General features: G+C 46.0%; 2 protein-coding genes across 3 annotated transcripts in view; one reads left to right on the top strand and one right to left on the bottom strand.

Moving 5' to 3' along the window:
- Positions 1-9,995, bottom strand: part of MTOR (mechanistic target of rapamycin kinase) — a 137,594-nt gene extending 127,599 nt beyond the window's left edge. For both annotated transcript variants that reach the window (XM_060259562.1, XM_060259563.1), the window contains exons 1-5: positions 9,889-9,995; positions 4,236-4,400; positions 2,285-2,393; positions 1,116-1,348; positions 214-414 (exon numbers count right to left, since the gene is read on the bottom strand). In XM_060259562.1, the coding sequence (XP_060115545.1) occupies positions 214-414; positions 1,116-1,348; positions 2,285-2,393; positions 4,236-4,355 (663 nt within the window). In that variant the 5' untranslated portion in view covers positions 4,356-4,400; positions 9,889-9,995. The remainder of the gene's footprint in view (positions 1-213; positions 415-1,115; positions 1,349-2,284; positions 2,394-4,235; positions 4,401-9,888) is intronic.
- Positions 9,996-11,451: 1,456 nt separating this feature from the next.
- UBIAD1 (UbiA prenyltransferase domain containing 1) lies at positions 11,452-18,411 on the top strand. The gene is made up of 3 exons (XM_060259187.1): positions 11,452-11,600; positions 13,898-14,461; positions 17,686-18,411. Exons 2-3 carry the CDS (start codon positions 13,939-13,941, stop codon positions 18,171-18,173), a joined length of 1,011 nt encoding a protein of 336 aa, XP_060115170.1. The 5' UTR covers positions 11,452-11,600; positions 13,898-13,938; the 3' UTR covers positions 18,174-18,411.
- Positions 18,412-20,669: the final 2,258 nt, after the last annotated feature.

Here is a 20,669-nt window from a genome sequence, read left to right as displayed (position 1 = left end):
ATAAGGTGCTACTGCACTCAAATCTAGCTGTTATGTAGGATGGGCGCTACTACAGTGGACAGACTCCATCTCTCAAGAATATGCTAACTGCGTATGAGGAAGTCCAGTCTACTCTGGTGACCAATACGCTTTGACCCAGTGGACCAGCCTTGCAGGCAACCCACACTCTCAGATTTAGAAAAAACACAGGCCACAGAAACACTCTCTCCTCACCCGGTACCACTGCGGCTTCTGCATCTCTTTCGATTCCCGCTGGGTGGTGAGGATGAGGCAGGCTCGTAAGGCAGAAACTGCTCCCTCGCGAATGGCCTGCTTCGGATCCCACACGGCAACAAAGATGTTGTCAAAAAACGGCTGCACTTGCTGGAAGAAGAACGTGGGGACGCTGATGGCCAGCTCCCGCAAGACCAAGACCTGAAGGAGAGCCAGGGTGGGGGGAAAGGGAACTTCAGAGACTGGCCAACAGTTCTCCTGCTCACCTCTGAGGCTTGCTCCGGCCAAGTCAGTCTTTTAGGCCCTCAAGCAGTTCACTCTTCTCTGACTGCCAGCAGTTCTCCAGGGTCTTAGGTTCTTTCCTGATACTTGGTACTTAGGTATTTGGTAGCCACGCCTTTAAAACTGGAGCTGCTGGGACCTTGGGCTCGCAAGCGGCTTGAACGCAGAACTACAATTTGTCCCCAAAGCGGTCCGATGCTTTCTGCATGATGCTCATCTGACACACCATGATCTCTGCCTAATAATACTTCCAGGGTGGAGATTTTACTTCTGCTTGAAAAGCTTGCAATGGATCAGCAAAAGTTTGCGGTTTTTTCCCCCCTCAAGACATATTTTCTCTGCAGATTTAAACTGGTTTAACAGTCCTTCCCTCTTCTCAAAGAACCTGGGAACTGTAGTTCTGTGAAAGGGATGAATTAATTAGGGAGCTCTACATTCTTACCAAATAATTTCCAAGCTTCTTCTTTTGCGGGGGGGGGGGGGGGGTTATGACACAGAGACACTCTAGTCCAGAGCAACTGTTGTGCTGCGGCTCCCAGCTCTTGTGCTTTCTTTGCTCCCCAGTTTTCACCTTCCCATATGCAACTCCCACCCCGCCTAGCTGCAGAAAGGACCCTTACCGCTGCATGCCTCCGACCTTCATTCCTGTCGGCTCCCAGCCACTCCAGCGCCCTTTTGACTTCAAACTCCACATATTCTGCCGTGAAGGTGTCGCCTGCCATGGCCAGGCGCCCAATGGCCTTCGAGGCCATCTCCATGACAACAGGGTCATTGGAGGGGAGGAGGTTCCTCAGGTAGTTAGCAAACCTGCCAATGCGAGTGGCGTTGCCTCCCTCGACACCGATGAGGCTTGCTGGGAAACAGAAAGGGCCGTGAGGGCTTTCAAAGGTGGCACAGTTGTCAGGGGGCAAGATGGTACAGAATAAGCCTTAATATTCCCACATCCCACCAGGGTAAATTCCTCTGATTCTTCCTGTACCAGAAATCACCATCAAAATAGCAATCAAAGGAACAGAGTGAACTTTGCAAGAAACAGTAAAGTGTTCTCAAGACCACTCTGTAGGTAGTAGTTTTATTGTAATGTGGCCATTGGCCATTACAATATAAAATTACAGCATAAAAATTTACATTCAAAAAATCATAGTTAAAATGCAGATCTGGTCCCAAGGACGCCCGACTGGCTTCAACAAGGGCCAGGGCCTTTTTGGTCCGGGCCCCCATCTGGTGGAATGAGCTCTTGCTGGAGATCCAGGCCCTGCGTGACTTATCTAAGTTTCGCAGGGCCTGTAAGATGGAGTTCTTCTGCCAGGCTTTTAATTGATTCAGAGGTTGTCCCCTGAAATCATTGCTTCCCCAAGCACCTCATCAGGTGTTTATGTTATGCTGAACACTACCAGCCTATATGTGGTTTATGACTTGTTGCCAATGATGTGGATCATGGTTTCTGTTAATTTTGTAATTATGAGATTATTTAGTTTGGATGTAGTCTGTTTGAGGTTTTGTAAGGTTTTTTAATTTTGTAAGTCACCCAGAGCCCACTTGAAAAATTAAATTAAATCTTCAGGTTAGAACTGTACACTTCTAAAATTTCCTACATTGTTGGTATGTTTAAAATCATAATAGCTGTGCTGGACTATAAAGCTCATTACTAGGAGCTGCCGCAGATCTAACTTTTAAGACCACTCTGTAGATCCCAATAAATTTGTGGCTTGATAAGGCAACCAAGAGAAGAATTTCTCAACAGAAGGTATTCAGTTTCCTTCAGTTGGACACACATATGCCTACTCACCTATAGCCAAAATGCCTCCTTTCCTCTCATTCGCATCTGAACTGGAGACAAGCTCGAAGATGTGAGAATTTAGCTGGTCATAGAAACGAGTGGATTCCTCTTGACTCATCTGTGCAGGAAGGAGAAAGAAAAATGTCAACTCCAGTTAGTAGCTTTTTCCTGGCCATGATTATCTCAACTAACAAGAGGGAGGGGAAGTGCAAGAAGAATGCAGACCCAGACTGGAAGAATTCTCTTGTACTAACTTCCTGGTGCCTTAGTGAAGGAAATTTTCCAACCATTTTTGTTTGTTTCTAATATTTTAGCATTCCACACATTCACCTTGAAGTAGTTTAGGTGACACTGAAATTATAGCAATAAATATAAATCAAACTATTCCATCGAAACACTGGAAAACTGGGCTAAAAGAAATAAAATGAATTTCAATGGGGATAAGGTCAGACCAGAGCCAACAGGTTGAAATTAAATCAAAAGATTTTCTGGTTAAACATTAGGAAGAACTTCCTGACAGTTAGAGTGGTTCCTCAGTGGAACAGGCTTCCTCATTGGGCAGTGGTGGGCTCTCCTTCTTTGGAGGTTTTTAAACAGAGGCTAGATGGCCATCTGACAGCAAGAAGGATCCTGTGAATTTAGGTGGATCACGAAAGGGAGGGCACGAAGAGCTGCATCTGTGCTTAGTTCTCATGGCCCTTTCTTACATGCCCAGGGAAATGCCAATTGCCATTTGGAGGTCAGGAAGCAATTTCCTCTAGGCCAGTTTGGCCAGGGATCTTGGAGGGATTTTGTTGCCATCTTCTGGGCATGGAGAAGGGGTCACGGGGGGGGGGGGGCAGGCAGTACTTATGAATTCCCTGCATTGTGCAGTGGGTTGGACTAGATGACTCTGGAGATCCCTTCCAAATTTTTTAGATAAAAATATGGAGTAGAGGTCCATCAGTGGCTATTAGCCACAGTGTGTGCGTATATATAATTTTTTTTGCCACTGTGTGACACAGAGTGTTGGACTGGATGGGCCATTAGCCTGATCCAACATGGCTTTTCTTATGTTCTTCTGTGACACAGAGTGTTGGACTGAATGGGCCATTGGCCTGATCCAACATGGCTTCTCTTATGTTCTTCTGTGACACAGAGTGTTGGACTGGATGGGCCATTGGCCTGATCCAACATGGCTTTTCTTATGTTCTTATGTGACAAAGAGTGTTGGACTGGATGGGCCATTGGCCTGATCCAACATGGCTTCTCTTATGTTCTTATGTGACAAAGAGTGTTGGACTGGATGGGCCATTGGCCTGATCCAACATGGCTTCTCTTATGTTCTTATGTGACACAGAGGGTTGGACTGGAGGGGCCACTGGCCTGATCCAACATGGCTTCTCTTATGTTCTTCTGTGACACAGAGTGTTGGACTGGATGGGCCATTGGCCTGATCCAACATGGCTTTTCTTATGTTCTTATGTGACAAAGAGTGTTGGACTGGATGGGCCATTGGCCTGATCCAACATGGCTTCTCTTATGTTCTTATGTGACAAAGAGTGTTGGACTGGATGGGCCATTGGCCTGATCCAACATGGCTTCTCTTATGTTCTTATGTGACACAGAGGGTTGGACTGGAGGGGCCACTGGCCTGATCCAACATGGCTTTTCTTATGTTCTTAAACTATACGATTCTATGAAAATTATAACACCCCCAGCACCAACATTACTCATCTTTAAAAAAATTAAAAGCATAAGATTTAGATTTTAAAAACCAATACAGACACAACAGGTAGCAAAAAATAAAATTCTTACAAGGAACAGCTTAACGGACCAAGCAGGTTTTCAAGATCCCTGGTTTTTGAGTTCATAAGCGAAGCAGGAGAGCAAGGGAGAGTGAAACCTATGCCTTAGGTAGATTCACACCTTTGGGTCCCAGGTGATGGCTAAGAAGGTGCTGCTCCCCCATGCTACTCACCTCACGGAGTTCCATGGTGACATAATGTTGCAAATCTTTGGCGGCTTTTGCTCTGGTCTCTTCGTTGCGGCTCTTGAGGCCACTGGCAAACTGAAGAAGGATCGTGACAGTCCCCGACATGGTGGCAGTGAGTCGGAGCACAGGGCATCAAGTCTGCTTGGTCTTCTGAATAAGAAAAAAAGTATGCCATGAGTTGAAGGGAGGCTGCAGCAAAACTGTTCACTCGGTGAAGGGCTCTTATTTGAGGGAAGGACTTTTGGTCTGAGCCAAGAGTTTGCTTACATTCTTAGTAACAACTTGTCAACTAGTAATTCCTTATTAATAATAATAATAATAAACTTTTATTTATATCCCGCCCTCCCCGCCAAGGCAGGCTCAGGGCGGCTAACAAGACATGGTAAAACCATGATACAATAAAACAATATATAATATAATTAATAATTTAAACAGTAAAGCCAATAAAACAATATAACATTATAATATAAACAAATTGTATATAAGATGGCACGGTGATTATTGATGTTATCAGGGGTTCCATCTTAAAAAACTAGCTGGAAGAGGACAGTTTTGCAGGCCCTACGGACTTATTATTATAATATTATTATTATTATTATTACTGAAAGCAAGACACCACTTTGCTTATTGCAATAAATTACACCAATATTAACTATAGTAATAAGTTAAGTCTGCAATTCTCAGAACACTTTCTTGGGAATAAACTCCAATGAATAAAATGGATGTTTCTTGTTAATAAAGCCAACAACTTATTGATGCATTATATCTTCCTGTCGCCGTATTTACAGTGCAGTTCTTATTAACTTACAGTGCAATCCTAAGCCGTTCACTCTAAAAACCAACTGGCTTCATCTAGGTTACAGCCAGAGTAACTCTGAGAATCACTGCACTGAGAACTTATTAACTTGTTAAATTATTCCCATTTATTATTAACAAGAAATCATGCCGCCAAGACAAAAAGATTACGTATAGCAACTTTACCAATAATGCAAATCAAAATGCCACATTAACAGCAATAATAATGAAATATTGGATAAAGTGATTAAGGCATAACATATATATAACTGACCTGCCTACCCATTCGTGTGCCTTTTGTTTTAACTGATTTTTAAATATATATGGATAGATGGATTTTAATGCTTGTTTTAATGTTATTGTTTGCTGCCCAGAGGACACTAGGATGAGAGAAAAGGTGGCTTGACAATGTCTTAAATGAAACCCTATATATTACTATATTCAGGGCTTGGCATCTAGGGGGGTGGCCAAATATGCAAATAAGTTGGGGGTTTTTTTTAGAAGACATTGGATTTATATTCCACCCTCCACTCAGAGTGGCTCACAATCTCCTTTATCTTCCTTCCCCATAACAAACACCCTGTGAGATACGTGGGACTGAGATATCTCTCTCAGAAGCTGCCCTTTCAAGGACAACCTCTGTGCTAGCTATGTCTGTCCCAAGGCCATTCCAGCAGGTGCAAGTGGAGGAGTGGGGAAATCAAACCCAGCTTTCCCAGACAAGAGTCCGCGCAGTTAACCACTACACCAAACTGGCTGTCTACAAAAAAGCCCTGTGTGAAACAATGGTGACATCAGGGGGTGTGGTCTAATACACAAATAAGTTCCTGCTGGGCTTTTTCTACCAAAAAAGTTCTGAGTATATTACATGGGGTTGTATCCTATATCCCCACTCAGCTGAGAATTCCTCCAGTGGAGGAAGCCTCATTCCAGAGAAAGAGCAAATTCTGCTGGTGGAATGCTCACTGGGATTAAACGCCCTGCACTCAGCAGCTGAGCAGTAGGATATAACTCATTACACTACACAGTGCAACAAATCAGAATGATTATATTCATATATAATGCTATTTTTCCAGTACACTGCAATTATAACCTAATATTACCTAACATGATGTAATCATAGCACTATTATAACCTTCATATGGAACATATTACTATTATTTTAATGTTACACTGATGCAATTACAGCAACAATGATGTATAATAATTATTATAGCATGCATTATAATTCCAATAAAAAGAAAGCCCATGTATTGAACCATAAAATTAATAATCATAATAAGAATTAACAATTACTATAATTGGGGGTGTTCATTATTAAACACATTATATTTACCGCTCATATATTTCCGTAAATGTTTAAATAAGATCAGTGATGACTTGAAAAGTCTGTTATTGAGAGCTGAAAGGAAAACCAAGATGAGAAGCTGTGGAAGGATTCCTAAGGCTTTGAACTCTGGGTTGGGAAATTTGGGGGGTGAAGCTTTCATTGGGCGGGGTTTGGGGAGGGGAGGGACCTCAGTGGCATACAATACAATAGAGTTCATTCTCCAAAGCAGCTATTTTCTCCAGGGGAACAGATGCCTGCAGTCTGAAGATCAGTTATAATTTCTGGTGACCAGCAAACCTGGAGGCTGGCAAACCTAAAGATTCCCCCATATCTGAGGCCATTTCTAATCTGCAGTCATTCAAGCAGCTACTTTTGGAAACAAAGTATTGTGTTAAAGCTGGCAGCCCATGGAGGGAGAGTATTTGGACATTCAATCTATCCCTCAAATTCTCCCCTCCTGAGCTTCTCCCCTTTTTGCCCGCACTTTCGCTTTCAGTTGCCTCCGAAATAATGTTCAGTCCTCATGGGGGGGAAGTATATTTCCTTTAGTCAAATTCTCAAAACTATTTCACATTTAACCTTTGTGCAATTTTGTAAATCCTGAATCATCTCAATGAGTGAACTTTAATTCACTAAAGTTTATACTGGAGTCAAGTTGCACCTTTAAGACCAACAAAGTTTTATTGAGAATGTAAGCTTTCGTGTGCTAAAAGCTGTCTAAAATTTGTGTCTAAGTGTGCTTTTAGCACACAAAAGCTTACATTCCGAATAAAACTTTGTGGGTCTTAAAGGTGCCACTTGACTCCTGCTTTGTTCCACTGCTTCAGACCAACACGGCTGCCCACCCGGAACTAAAGCTTAGACTGTGAAAGATCTGACTGGACTAGAGTTTATATTACAAAACCAGTATTTTCTTGTCTAGCTGAGAAGCCCCCAATAGGGGCCCCAACATTTTATTGAGGAAGAGGATAATTTTTTAAAATTGTTTTTTAAATAAAATGTAGACATATTATTATTATATGAAAACCAATCAAATAACAAAAACACCATATTTTTAATGCAACTAAACAATACAAATGCACAAGAATCCATATGTATTACAAAATGTATTTCCAGTTATATATATATAACAATCACAAAGCAGAGTTTTTAACAATTTTAGTAAGTTACCGTAACTTTGCGTTTGTTGTACTTATTGTACACGGGAAACACATTTTGCAATACATACGATTCTTGTAAATACACAATTTTTCTGCATTTGCATTATTTCATTGCATTATTTTTAAAAATGATGTTTTTGTTACTTGTTTAGTTCCCACCTGTTTATTGGCAGCAATTCATATGTATTACAAAATGTATTTCCAGTACACAATAAATATAAGAATCACAAAGCTAAATAGTAGATTGTTAACATTTTTACTATGTTAACTTTGTGACTGTTATATTTATCGGACATTGGAAACCCATTTTGTGATACATACAATTCTTGTAAATACATGTAATTTTTGTGCATTTGCATTACTTAATTGCATTAAAAACATGGCGTTCTTGTTGTTTGGTTCCCACCTGGATGATGGCAAGCAGAGGTGCAGCATCTTATTATTCCCCCAGATCTTGTGCTTCTGCCACCCTGAATCGAATTTATAACTGACTGCTAATACATGGTCTAATATCAGTCTAATAATAATAGTAATTTTTTAACATTTTTACTGTTAACTTTGTGATTGTTATTGTGCATTGGAAACATATTTTGCAGTACATACGATTCTTGTAACTACACATGACCTTTCAGGATTTGCATTAGTTAATTGGATTATTTTTTTTAAAAATGGTGTTTTTGTTACTTGTTTGGTTCCCACCTGGGTGTTGGCAACCAGAGGTGCAGCATCTTATTATTCCCCCAGATCTTGTGCTTCTGCCACCCTGAATCGAATTTATAACTGACTGCAAATACACAGTCTAATATCAGTCTAATAACAATAGTATATTTTTAACATTTTTACTATGTTAACTTTGTGATTGTTATACTTATTGTGCATTGGAAACACATTTTGCAATACATACAATTCTTGTAAATACACGATTTCCTGCATTTGCATTACTTCATTGCATTATTTTTTTAAAATGATGTTTTTGTTACTTGTTTGGTTCCCACCTGGATGTCCGCAACCAGAGGCGCAGCATCTTATCATTCATATGTATTACAAAATGTATTTCCAGTGCACAATAAATATAACAATCACAAAGCTAAATAGTAGATTGTTAACATTTTTACTACGTTAACTTTGCGACTGTTATACTTATTGTGCATTGGAAACACATTTTGCAATACATATAGGCTTCCCAATCCCCAGGTCCCAGCGGGGGATCCCCTGGTTTTACAGGCTTCCCCCCTCCCCCAGCCAGCTGGCCCGCGGGGGAAGCTCCACCCCCACAGCCATTATGCACCTCCAGGAACGATTCCCATAGGGAATGATGGGGAATTGATCTGCGGGTGTCAGGGGCTCTGGGGGGGCTGTTTTTTGAGGTAGAGGTGCCAAATTTTCTGTATAGCATCTAGTGCCTCTCCCCAAAATACCTCCCAAGTTTCAAAAGGATTGGACCAGGGGGTCCAATTTTATGAGCCCCAAAAGAAGGTGCCCCTATCCTTCATTATTTTCTATGGAAGGAAGGCATTCTAAAAGGTGTGCTGTCCCTTTCAATGTGATGGCCAGAACTCCCTTGGAGTTCAATTATGCTTGTCACACCCTTGCTCCTGGCTCTGCCCCCAATGTCTCCTGGCTCCACCCCCAAAGTCTCCAGATATTTCTTGAATTGGACTTGGCAACCCTAAATACATATGATTCTTGTAAATGCACATGACCTTTCAGCATCTGCGTTAGTTAATTGCATTATTTTTTAAAATGGTGTTTTTGTTACTTGTTTGGTTCCCACCTGGGTGTTGGCAACCAGAGGCGCACCATCTTATTATTCCCCCTGATCTTGTGCTTCTGCCACCCTGAATCGAATTCATAACTGACTGCAAATACACAGTCTAATATCAGTCTAATAACAATAGTAAATTTTTAACATTTTTACTGTTAACTTTGTGATTGTTATACTTATTGTGCATTGGAAACACATTTTGCAATACATACGATTCTTGTAAATGCGCATGACCTTTCAGCATTTGCATTAGTTAATTGCATTAACTTTTTTTTTTTAAATGGTGCTTTTGTTACTTGTTTGGTTCCCACCTGGATGTTGGCAACCAGAGGCGCAGCATCTTATTATTGTGCCTCTGCCACCCTGAATCGAATTTATAACTGACTGCAAATACGCGGTCTAATATCAGCATGATGATGATGAAGATAATAAGGATAACCACCATTTAATAATGCCCGCTGGCCCCTCCCCCTCCCCCCCCGCAGGTTCCAATTCTGAGGTCACCTGAGAGGGGGAGGGGCGCTGAGGAGAAGACGGGAGGAAAAAAGGCGGGAAAGGCCTCGCGGGCTCCCCCCGCCGCTCACTCACCAGGCGCCTCCCCCACCGCCCCCTCCTTCGACCGGCTCCTTCCCTCCTAATTCATCCTCCGCTTCGGCCCGGCTCCGCTCGCCGCCAGCCTCGCTTCTTGCCCTTCCTTTCCTCCTCCTCTTCCGCCCGCCTGTCAACACGGCGCGCCGTGTTGCCAGTCGGCCAATCACACGCCAGGAATTGCTCGACGGACAAGGCAGCTGTCAATAGAATCGAGGGGGAGGAGGGGATTGTGAGGGTGACGAGTTAGTCCCGCCTCCACCCACCCGCCGAAACAATTTCTTTTTTCCTCCGCCTCCTCCTGAGGCTTTGTCCAATCAAAGATGGGAATTGGCAGATTGGCATTCGGGAAGAGTCAATGGTTAAGGAGGCGGAAGGAGGGCATGGGTCATCACATCCGCCCTTTCTTGAAGCCATTTCAGTGGAAGCTTTTATTTGCTCCATACAGAGCGGAACCTTCAAGGCCTCGCAGCTCTATGGTTGAGAGTGAAGCGCTCAAAGGGGTCCCTCGTTCACCTTTTGGAACCAGCTGCCCCAAGGACAGTGTACCGTAGTCACGAGAATAAAAGCGCATCCGTTTTCTTTACCCCAAACGCAGGTAGAGGATTCTAAGTTTCAGAGATCTATCAGATCATTGCACGCACACATTTAACGGGTCACAAAGAAATAGGAAGCGTAGTCTCCTAAACCATGAAATGCAAGGGGCGCAAAGAGAGGGTATGGGCTTTCGTGCGCCTGCACACTTCTTCAGATACTTCTTCAAAAGATGCCTCCTTGCATTTGGAGAAGCGTGCATGCACACGAAAGCTTCCACCCAGAATTAAACTTTGCTAGTCTTAAAGGCGCCACTGGACTCAAACTTTTTTCTACTGTGCTGCAAGGCTGCATGCCTAGGTAGTCCCATTGAACACAACGGGACTGACTTCCAGGTAAACGTGCCCTAAGTCTGCACCGCTAACTCGACAGGAAACCAAGTGGGCAGCCGTGCTGGTCTGCAGCAGTAGAACAAAGTAGGAGTCAAGTTTCACCTTTAAAACCAATTTATTTATTTATTTTATTCGATTTATATCCCGCCCTACCCCACCGAGGCGGGCTCAGGGCGGCTCACAGCTAACAAAATCAATTTAAATACATTAATAATACATTAATAATTATAATTATACAATAAAATACATAAAATAAAATACATAAAAACACGTAAAACTCATTTCAGTATGTACTATGCTACCTTCCTTAAATCAATTCTTCAATATTCCAGTATTGAATAATCTGATGTTCGAGATTTGAACCAAGTTTTATTCAGAATGTCAGCTTTCGTGTGCCTGCACACTTCTCCAGATGAGGAATCAGGTACAGTGAACTATTAATTTGAGTATTCTCTCATTGGATTTTAAATTTGTACCATTTTGCATTCCAAACCACTGCATGCAGGCTATGTGTCGCTCTGCTCACTGTACCTGATTCCTCGTCTGAAGAAGTATGCATGCACACACGAAAGCTGACATTTCTGAATAAAACCTGGTTGGTTTTAAAGGAGCACTTGATTACTACTTTGTTCGACAGGAAACCCTTCCCTTGTTAAGGCGTCAGAAAAGGAGGAACCATTCACGACGGGCCTCCGTTTCCTGACGGTCGACTTTCGGGGACGAACCACCTTGAGCAGCTTAAGGAGCAAGGAGTGGGTTGCGTGGATGGCGCAGGCGCTGGCAGAGGTGAGTGGGGAGAAGCTCCCGTCTAAGGGGAGAAGTGGGGCTCCGAGGGGGTCCTGCCCCTCTTCTGCATCCAGACCCCTCCCTAAGTACAACTTGGGGCGTGTTGCCCTCAAGGGGTGCTCAGGACCGGGGATTGCACTTCATTGGGGGAAGAGGGTGACAGCTTGGCAGGGCTCCTCGGCTTTTAACAGCAGGCAGATGTTCAACAGGCAGAGCTTCCTTTATCAACGCTAGGGGTGTGGAGGGGGGCAGATCGTGCACCTGTTGAAACGGTGCCTCTTATGCAGCTGTCAAGAAAACACGAGTTGATCTGTAAGGAGCCAGACGGTGGCTCAGCGGTAGAGCATCTGCTTGGGAAGCAGACGGTCCCACGTTCAATCCCCACGGGCATCTCCAACTAAAAAGGGTCCAGGCAAGTAGGCATGAAAAACCTCAGCTGGAGAGCCATGAATGGGGCAGTGGCTCAGCGGTAGAGCATCTGCTTGCTAAGCAGAAGGTCCCACGTTCAATCCCCACGGGCATCTCCAACTAAAAAGGGTCCAGGCAAGTAGGTGTGAAAAAAACTCAGCTTGAAACCCTGGAGAGCTGCTACCAGTCTGAGTAGACAAGACTGACTTGGATGGACCAAAGAGGGTCTAATTCAGTAGAAGGCAGCTTCATATGTAAGCATAAGGTCCCAGATTCAATACCCTGCATCTCCAACTAAAAAGGGGCCAGGCAAATAGGTGTGCAAAACTTCAGCTTGAGACCCTGGAGAGCCGCTGTCAGTCTGAGTAGACAAGACTGACTTGGATGGACCAAAGAGGGTCTGATTCAGTAGAAGGCAGCTTCATGTTTTTGTGTCTTTGACGGGCAGTGGCTTTCCGGGGTCCTGGGTCAAGGAAGTTGCCCCGCCTCCTTCCTGAAGTTCTGTAAGTGGAGTTCAAACCTGGGCACCAGCCTTAGGTGGTGCTGCAACCGCTGCTCAGTGTTTACCGGGAATTTATTGGTGTGTTTAGCCAAAGTTTAGGGTCTCTTGGAGTTAGTTGCGAAGTTCCTTCAACTTGTGTTGGCTGGTTTCTTCTCCTCTTTGCTCGGTGTCCTTCTAATGTAGCATGTCACATTGAAGGTTCAATCCCTGGCATCTCCAAAAAAGGGCCCAGGCAAAGAGGTGTGAAAAACCTCAGCTTGAGACCCTGGAGAGCCGCTGCCAGTCTGAGAAGACAATACTGACTTTGATGGACCAAGGGTCTGGTTCAGTATAAGGCAGCTTCATATGTTCATATGAAGTGGAATGTGTTGGATTCTGCTGGATCTTGGCTGTTCAAAACATTGTTCTGCACTACCCTGTAGGGTGTGGAGTGGGGGGGGGTGTAATTTGGGTCCCTCCAAAGCTATTCTTGTGTGTGTGTGTGTGTGTGGTTTTGGGTAGGTCAGAGACTCATTTGGGTCTTTATTTGGGTGGGAGAGCAGCCATATGACACATAGGGGTGAGAAGTGCGGATGGAATAATGCAATTGCAACGTAGTGAACATTATGTTGTCGAAGGCTTTCACAGCTGGAGTCCATTGGTTGTTGTAGATTTTCCAGGCTGTGTGGCCGTGGTCTTGGCATTGTGAGACCTGACGTTTTGCCGGCAGCTGTGACTGGCATCCTCAGAGGTGTAACCCAGAAAATTGGAGTTACACCTCTGAGGTTGCCAGTCACAGTTGCTGGCGAAACATCAGGTCTCACAATGCCAAGGCCACGGCCACACGGCCCGGAAAATCTACTACAACCGATAGTGAAGCTCGGCCAACTGATTTGCCAACTCTTTGCTGCACAGATATGCTCCAGAGTAACCTTCTGCTTACCTGTGGCCCGCTGTGTCTTGTGTTTAAGGGGGACAGTTTTGGGTCCTGTTCAGCCTTACAGTTATGAAATTGTATATAATTCTTGGCACAAAGTAGAGAAGAAAAGTTAGTTGCTGTGATTTGTGACATGCATGCAAACAGTGGTGTGAGGTAGATCTGTTTAAATGAAACTTCTTCGCAGAAAGAGTATTTGTGTAGGACTGGGCATGCAATTTCAAATGGTGTTCAGGTTCAGTCATGGCAATATTTAGCTGTGGTGACAGTAGTAAATATGACCATAAAGTGTGTGCATTATATACCACTTCCAGCACTGTATGGCTCTTGTATCTCATCATCGCAGTTCCAATACGACTCACTAGAGGCTTCTGTTTTCACTGATGGGAGCTCTACCACCAAGATTCTGGAGCAGCTGCAGTCGTGTCTTGAACGTGATTACGATACAGACATCCTTCCATTGTTTTTCAGGTCCGCTTGTGACTCCTAGCCTTGCAACAGCTGGTGAGACCATGGAAGCAGAAGAGGAAGCGGAAAAGATCAATATCGTGGCAGAAAACCTCAGAGAGAGTGAGGTGGAAGATCAGGGGGCAGGTCTGCTTGGTTCTGAAAAGGCCCTTCCCAAAACCTGGAAACACAAATGCGCTTCCTATGTCCTGGCCCTCCGCCCTTGGAGTTTCAGCGCCTCATTAACACCAGTGGCTCTGGGCAGTGCTCTAGCCTATCGGTCCCAGGGGACTCTTGATCCCGGACTGCTGATCGGCAGTGCAGTCACCGTCCTGGCTGTCCATGGTGCTGGGAACCTTGTTAATACCTACTACGACTTCTCCAAAGGCATTGATCACAAGAAGAGTGATGACCGGACTTTGGTCGACCGGATCTTGGAGCCTCAAGACGTTGTCAGATTTGGCGTCTTTTTGTATACCCTCGGCTGCATCTCAGCCGCCTGCCTCTACTGCTTCTCCACCCTGAAGCTGGAGCATCTGGCCCTCATCTACTTTGGAGGACTCTCTAGCTCCTTCCTTTATACTGGAGGTAAGGACGCACACCCTTGTTCTTTTACCCTGTGAGGGGGAAAGTGGGGAGAGGAGAGAGGCTGGAAAAAGTGGGGAGAGTGAGCATACGGCCGACGCTCCACAGTCTGCACTGGCTGCCTGTAGAGTACCAGGTCCGTTTCAAGGTCTTAGTTTTGATTTTTAAAGCCTTGCATGGCCTGGGACCAATATATCTATGGGACCGTCTCTCCCCATGTATGCCCCAGAGGTCGCCTCGTTCGGCCTCCTGAGATCTTTTGACCATCCCTGGCTCAAGAGATGCCCGTCTTGCCTCTACCAGGGCCAGGGCCTTTTCGGTCCTGGCCCCAATCTGGCGGAATCAGCTCCCTATGGAGAGCCAGACCCTACCTGGCTTGTTAGCCTTTCGTAGGGCCTGTAAAACGGAGCTTTTGGATGAGGCAGCGGAAGTCCGTCTGTTAGATCGGTTGGCCTCCCCTGCTGTACCATCATCAGTGCTGGAAAATTATGCTATTAATATAGCGTTGTTATTTCATCATTATTTGGACCGTTTGTTACCGATGTGGGCCAGTGGGTTATGTAACATAATATATGGTATGTAAAGGGCTGATTAGGTTCTGAGCTTAATGCTGTAACTGACTTTATTGTGTTTTTAGCTGTTCTTGACTGTTTGCCTTATTATTACTTATTTTGATTTACTCCACTCTGAGCTCCCATGGGGAAATGGGCAGAATATAAGTAAACTAATCATCATCATCATCATCTACAGTTGGGGTGGGAAGGTTGGATTCTCCTGCAGGCACGTTGCTTTGCTGATGTGCCGGCCAAGATTCTCTAACCTGTATGAGTTATGCTTTCTTCAATTGCGTAATCTGTTCTGCATAATTCCTTCTGCGGTGGAACTGAGGAAGGCCAAAACCTACGCAAGACTATCAAAGATTTCAGGTTTTCACGGCTGGTAACATCATTAGGATTTGTAGAATCTTTCGGGCTCAAGTGCCGTGTTCTACTGGAGAAAGTTTTCCTTCCAGACGTTTCGTTCTCAGCTGTGGAGAACATCCTCAACGCCACTGAGGTTGTTTTCCGCAGCTGAGAACGAAACGTCTGGAAGGAAAACTTTCTCCAGTAGAACACGGCACTTGAGCCCGAAAGATTCTACAAACCCTACGCAAGACTGTCTAGCCCTTTTTTCCCTGCCCTTCTTCCAAAGAGTTCAGAGTGGCTTACACAGTTCTCCCCTCCATTTTCTTGTCACGGAGAGCTGCGTTAGGTTAAAAGTTATTTCTGTTCCACCAGTGAACTTTGTGGGGATTTGAACCTGGGTCTCCCCAGCCCGAATCCGAGCTGTAGCATATCAGATTCCCTTAACTGTAATGAAGATAGAGGCTGAGGTTTGGGGAAAGGAATACCATGATGGATATTGTTTCTAAAAACCTTTCTCTGCCTGAGATGCTGCCAGTCACAGCAGACAGTGCTGAGCTAGGCAGGCCAGTGAGTGCTCTGACTCGGTCAAAGGTTGCTTTGGTCTGGTCACAGCAGAATTCAACACCTGGTTTAAAAAAAAAATATTTAATTTCTATCCCGCCCTTCCCGTGAACGGGCTCAGGGTGGGTCACAACATTAAATTAAAGCAGGTGGCCAAACTGTCTTGAGAGCCACGTGGGGCTCTTTCGCACATACTGTGTGGCTCTCAAGGCCCCCCTCTCCCCCTCCCCCGTTGGCCAGCTTGGAGAAGGCAGCTCTCTCTTTAAATCACTTCTCCACCAGCAGCTTGGAGAATGAAATTAAAGTCAAAGGTGTTTCTTTCCATCTCTCCCTCCTTCCCCATCTATTTTCCTCCCTCCTGCCCTCAAACATCTGACGTTTATTCTATGTGGCTCTTGCATTGAGCAAGCTTGGCCACCTCTGGATTAAAACAAGACGTCAAACAGAATGATACGGTTCTAATCCCTAACATGATGGCATTCAAGCAGCCGGCGCCCCAATAATATTCCAATAAAAAGATAGTGAATGTCCTGTTCTCGACCAGGCCAAGCTGATTGTCCTCCAGAACCCTCGAAGTTGACCTGAGAGCAGGAGGGGCTGGATGGTATTTGATGCCTGTTGCCTGGCAGAACAGCTCCGTCTAACAGGCCCTGCAGAACTGAATGGGCAAGTCCTTCACTGCAGAATAACACCATTGAGCAGGAGTGTCAAGCATGCGGCCTGGGGACCCCTGGAGGGTTCCGATCAGGACCACAAGCAAGTCTCCTTTCTTCTCCCTGTCTCTTGTTTCCTCCTGTGTCACAGCTTGCTTTGCCAGGCTTGCCCAGTTGCACAAGAGCAAAGCCTCTATTTTCTCCATTGGCTGAGGCTCCCTACTTGGGGAGGAAGGGGGGAGAGGGAGAGCTTGCTTTGCCAGGCCTGCTCAGTTGCACAAGAGCAAAGCCTCTATTTTCTCCATTGGCTGAGGCTCCCTACTTGGGGAGGAAGGGGGGAGAGGGAGAGCTTGCTTTGCCAGGCCTGCTCAGTTGCACAAGAGCAAAGCCTCTATTTTCTCCCTTGGCTGAGGCTCCCTACTTGGGGAGGAAGGGGGGAGAGGGAGAGCTTGCTTTGCCAGGCCTGCTCAGTTGCACAAGAGCAAAGCCTCTATTTTCTCCCTTGGCTGAGGCTCCCTACTTGGGGAGGAAGGGGGGAGAGGGAGAGCTTGCTTTGCCAGGCCTGCTCAGTTGCACAAGAGCAAAGCCTCTATTTTCTCCCTTGGCTGAGGCTCCCTACTTGGGGAGGAAGGGGGGAGAGGGAGAGCTTGCTTTGCCAGGCCTGCTCAGTTGCACAAGAGCAAAGCCTCTATTTTCTCCATTGGCTGAGGCTCCCTACTTGGGGAGGAAGGGGGGAGAGGGAGAGCTTGCTTTGCCAGGCTCTCTCAATCGCACAGCAGAGCTACTGAGCCAAGCCTCTTTTCCTTCTATTGGCTGAAGCTCCATCCCTTCCTCATCCCCTGGGAAGGGAGAGAAAGAGGCAGAGTGTCCTTTGCCCAGTTCCCTTGATCACACAGGAGATATACAAAATCTTTCATTGTGTTTGTCTGTGTCCCTTACAAAGTTTCTATCTCCGCCACCTGCATGACATTTTGCAACACACACGGCCCGGCCTGACAAGGCCTCGTTTATGTCAGATCCGGCCCTCGTGACAAATGAGTTTGACACCCCTGCGTTGAGAGTTTCCTCCAAAGCTCACGAGGACTCATTTTCTTCGCTGCCGTTGCAGGAATCGGCTTTAAGTACGTGGCGCTGGGCGACGTGGTGATCCTCATCACCTTTGGGCCGCTGGCTGTGATGTTCGCCTACGCCGTCCAGGTGGGCTACCTGTCTGCCGTGCCCTTCCTCTATGCCGTCCCCCTGGCCCTCAGCACCGAGGCCATCCTCCACAGCAACAACACGCGGGACATGGAGTCTGACCAGCAGGCGGGCATCGTCACCCTGGCCATCCTCATCGGCCCCACCCTCTCCTACGTCCTGTACAACACCCTCCTCTTCTTGCCGTACCTGATCTTCTGCGTCCTCGCCACCCGCTACACCATCAGCATGGCGCTGCCCTTGCTCACCATCCCCATGGCCTTCTCGCTGGAGAGGCAGTTCCGCAGTCAAAGCTTCCTCAAGATCCCCCAAAGGACAGCCAAACTCAACCTCCTCTCAGGACTCTTCTACGTCTTCGGCATCCTCTTGGCACCGCCGGGCTCTCTGCCCAAACTTTAGGACGTCAGCTGGGAGAGGCTGGCCAGCTCTGGCTTTCCTGAGACTGAAGAACTCCGGGTGGTTGCCAGCAGCCGTTGGGGGCTGGCCATGACCACTGAGGGCCGTTGCCAGGCCGAAGATTATGCCAACCCTGTACATGCCTCCTGGGAAAGGGGTATTCTAGAACGCTCTCATCTATCGCAAAGACGGTCATAAAACTTTAAATTCTTGAGTTATAAATAAATAGAGATTAACGTTGTTTCCACATGTTTTTTCTTTTTGTAATGGAATGCTTTTTGTGGGCTAGGATCTTTTCGCAATCCACGTGCAGCAAAAACTGGTGGAAGCAAAAAATGCACGCTAGTGAAAGAGAAAGTGTATAAAATATCGCACTGCAGAAAATCAGGTCACATCCCATTCTGAAAAAAGAAACCATTGGCATCTTAAATTCCTGTTGGGAGAAACTCCGTTGGGCCTCTTGCAGGAGGGAGGAGGGTCATTTTTGTGCCCCCACCATAGGACGTGAGGTTGCTTCAGGGCTTTTTTTGTAGCTGGAACTCCTTGGCGTATTAGGCCACACACCCTGATGTAGCCAATCCTCCAAGAGGTAACAGGGCACTTCTTACAGGGCCTACTGGAAGCTCCAGGAGGATTAGTTAGAGCAGGGGTGTGTGGCCTAATATGCTACAAAAATAAAAGCCCTGCGTTCATTGTTCAGCTGCCTGAACTGTTCGCCCTTCTCTTCTGTGCGTTAGTCTAAGAAAGATTTGCTTTTTTAAAATTCCACCGCTCCAAAGCTTTTGTGGCTTCAAATTTAACCCTGCAAATGAGCTGTGAAAGAATTCTATTCTACTGGTGCAGCTTCCCCAGAAGGCAAAGGCTGGGGTTCAGCAAGGCAGATCAGAGGCAGGGTTGCAGAGAATAACCAAAGTCCGGTCCAAAAGACATGGGTTCTGGAGAACAGGTTTGCCAAACTCCAGTCTAGGCTCAAGGAGATCTAAGCAGCAAGCCTAGGGTCAGGGGTCCCGGAAAAGCTGGTTGTCGGGTCCAGTCCAAAGTTGCAAGGGTCCAATAGCAGCAAGGTTGGTGCCTTAGCAGCAAACTGTAGTTGTTGCATCAACAACCTGCTACTTCTCCCGGATGAATTTATAGCCAAGTCTTAATGAGCTAAACTCCCAGCCAATTCTTTGGCAGCCATCCTGAAACTACTCACTCATCTCTGACGACGGGCCACAAGTCTAGCCCTTCCTTTCCTTGACAGCATCGGTGCTGCAAAGGTGTGGGCGATCTAGGTGGGTTGGGAGTAGCTTCTTTGCTTCCTGCTTCAGAGCTACAAGGTGTTGGCTCAGTTTCAGCTGTAGGCTGTGACTCGGTTCTCCTGGCTCAGGGCCAGCCACTGGTGCTGTTCAGTTAGCAGCTGAGGGCTTAGTGTAGGCACATAAGAGAAACCATGTTGCATCAGGCCAATGGCCCATCCAGTCAAACACTCTGTGTCACATAAGAACAGAAGAGAAGCCCTGTTGGATCAGGCCAATGGCCTATCCAGCCCAACACTCTGTGTCACATAAGAACTTAAGAGAAGCCTTGTTGGATCAGGCCAATGGCCCATCCAATCCAACACTCTGTGTCACATAAGAACAGAAGAGAAGCCCTGTTGGATCAGGCCAATGGCCCATCCAGTCCAACCCTCTATCACATAAGAACATAAGAGAAGCCACGTTGGATTAGGCCAATGGCCCATCCAGTCCAACACTCTGTGTCACATAAGAACACAAGAGAAGTCCTGTTGGATCAGGCCAATGGCCCATCCAGTCCAACACTCTGTGTCACATAAGAACATAAGAGAAGCCACGTTGGATCAGGCCAATGGCCCATCCAGTCCAACACTCTGTGTCACATAAGAACACAAGAGAAGTTCTGTTGGATCAGGCCAATGGCCCATCCAGTCCAACACTCTGTGTCACATAAGAACAGAAGAGAAGCCCTGTTGGATCAGGCCAATGGCCCATCCAGTCCAACACTCTATCACATAAGAACATAAGAGAAGCCACGTTGGATTAGGCCAATGGCCCATCCAGTCCAACACTCTGTGTCACATAAGAACACAAGAGAAGTCCTGTTGGATCAGGCCAATGGCCCATCCAGTCCAACACTCTGTGTCACATAAGAACATAAGAGAAGCCACGTTGGATCAGGCCAATGGCCCATCCAGTCCAACACTCTGTGTCACATAAGAACACAAGAGAAGTTCTGTTGGATCAGGCCAATGGCCCATCCAGTCCAACACTCTGTGTCACATAAGAACATAAGAGAAGCCATGTTGGATCAGGCCAATGGCCCATCCAGTCCAACACTCTGTGTCATATAAGCACATAAGAGAAGCCATGTTGGATCAGGCCAATGGCCCATCCAGTCCATCATTTCAAGATAGCCATTTATGGGCACTGTTTCAAAGAGGAAAGGAACAATGGTTTATGGATTTTGTTCGGAACCCTCCAGGTAGCCAGGAGGGGGGGT

The sequence above is a fragment of the Heteronotia binoei genome, chromosome 18 (assembly GCF_032191835.1).
Source record: "Heteronotia binoei isolate CCM8104 ecotype False Entrance Well chromosome 18, APGP_CSIRO_Hbin_v1, whole genome shotgun sequence".
Classification (NCBI taxonomy): Eukaryota; Metazoa; Chordata; class Lepidosauria; order Squamata; family Gekkonidae; genus Heteronotia; species Heteronotia binoei.
This window is presented reverse-complemented; position numbering and strand designations above follow the sequence as displayed.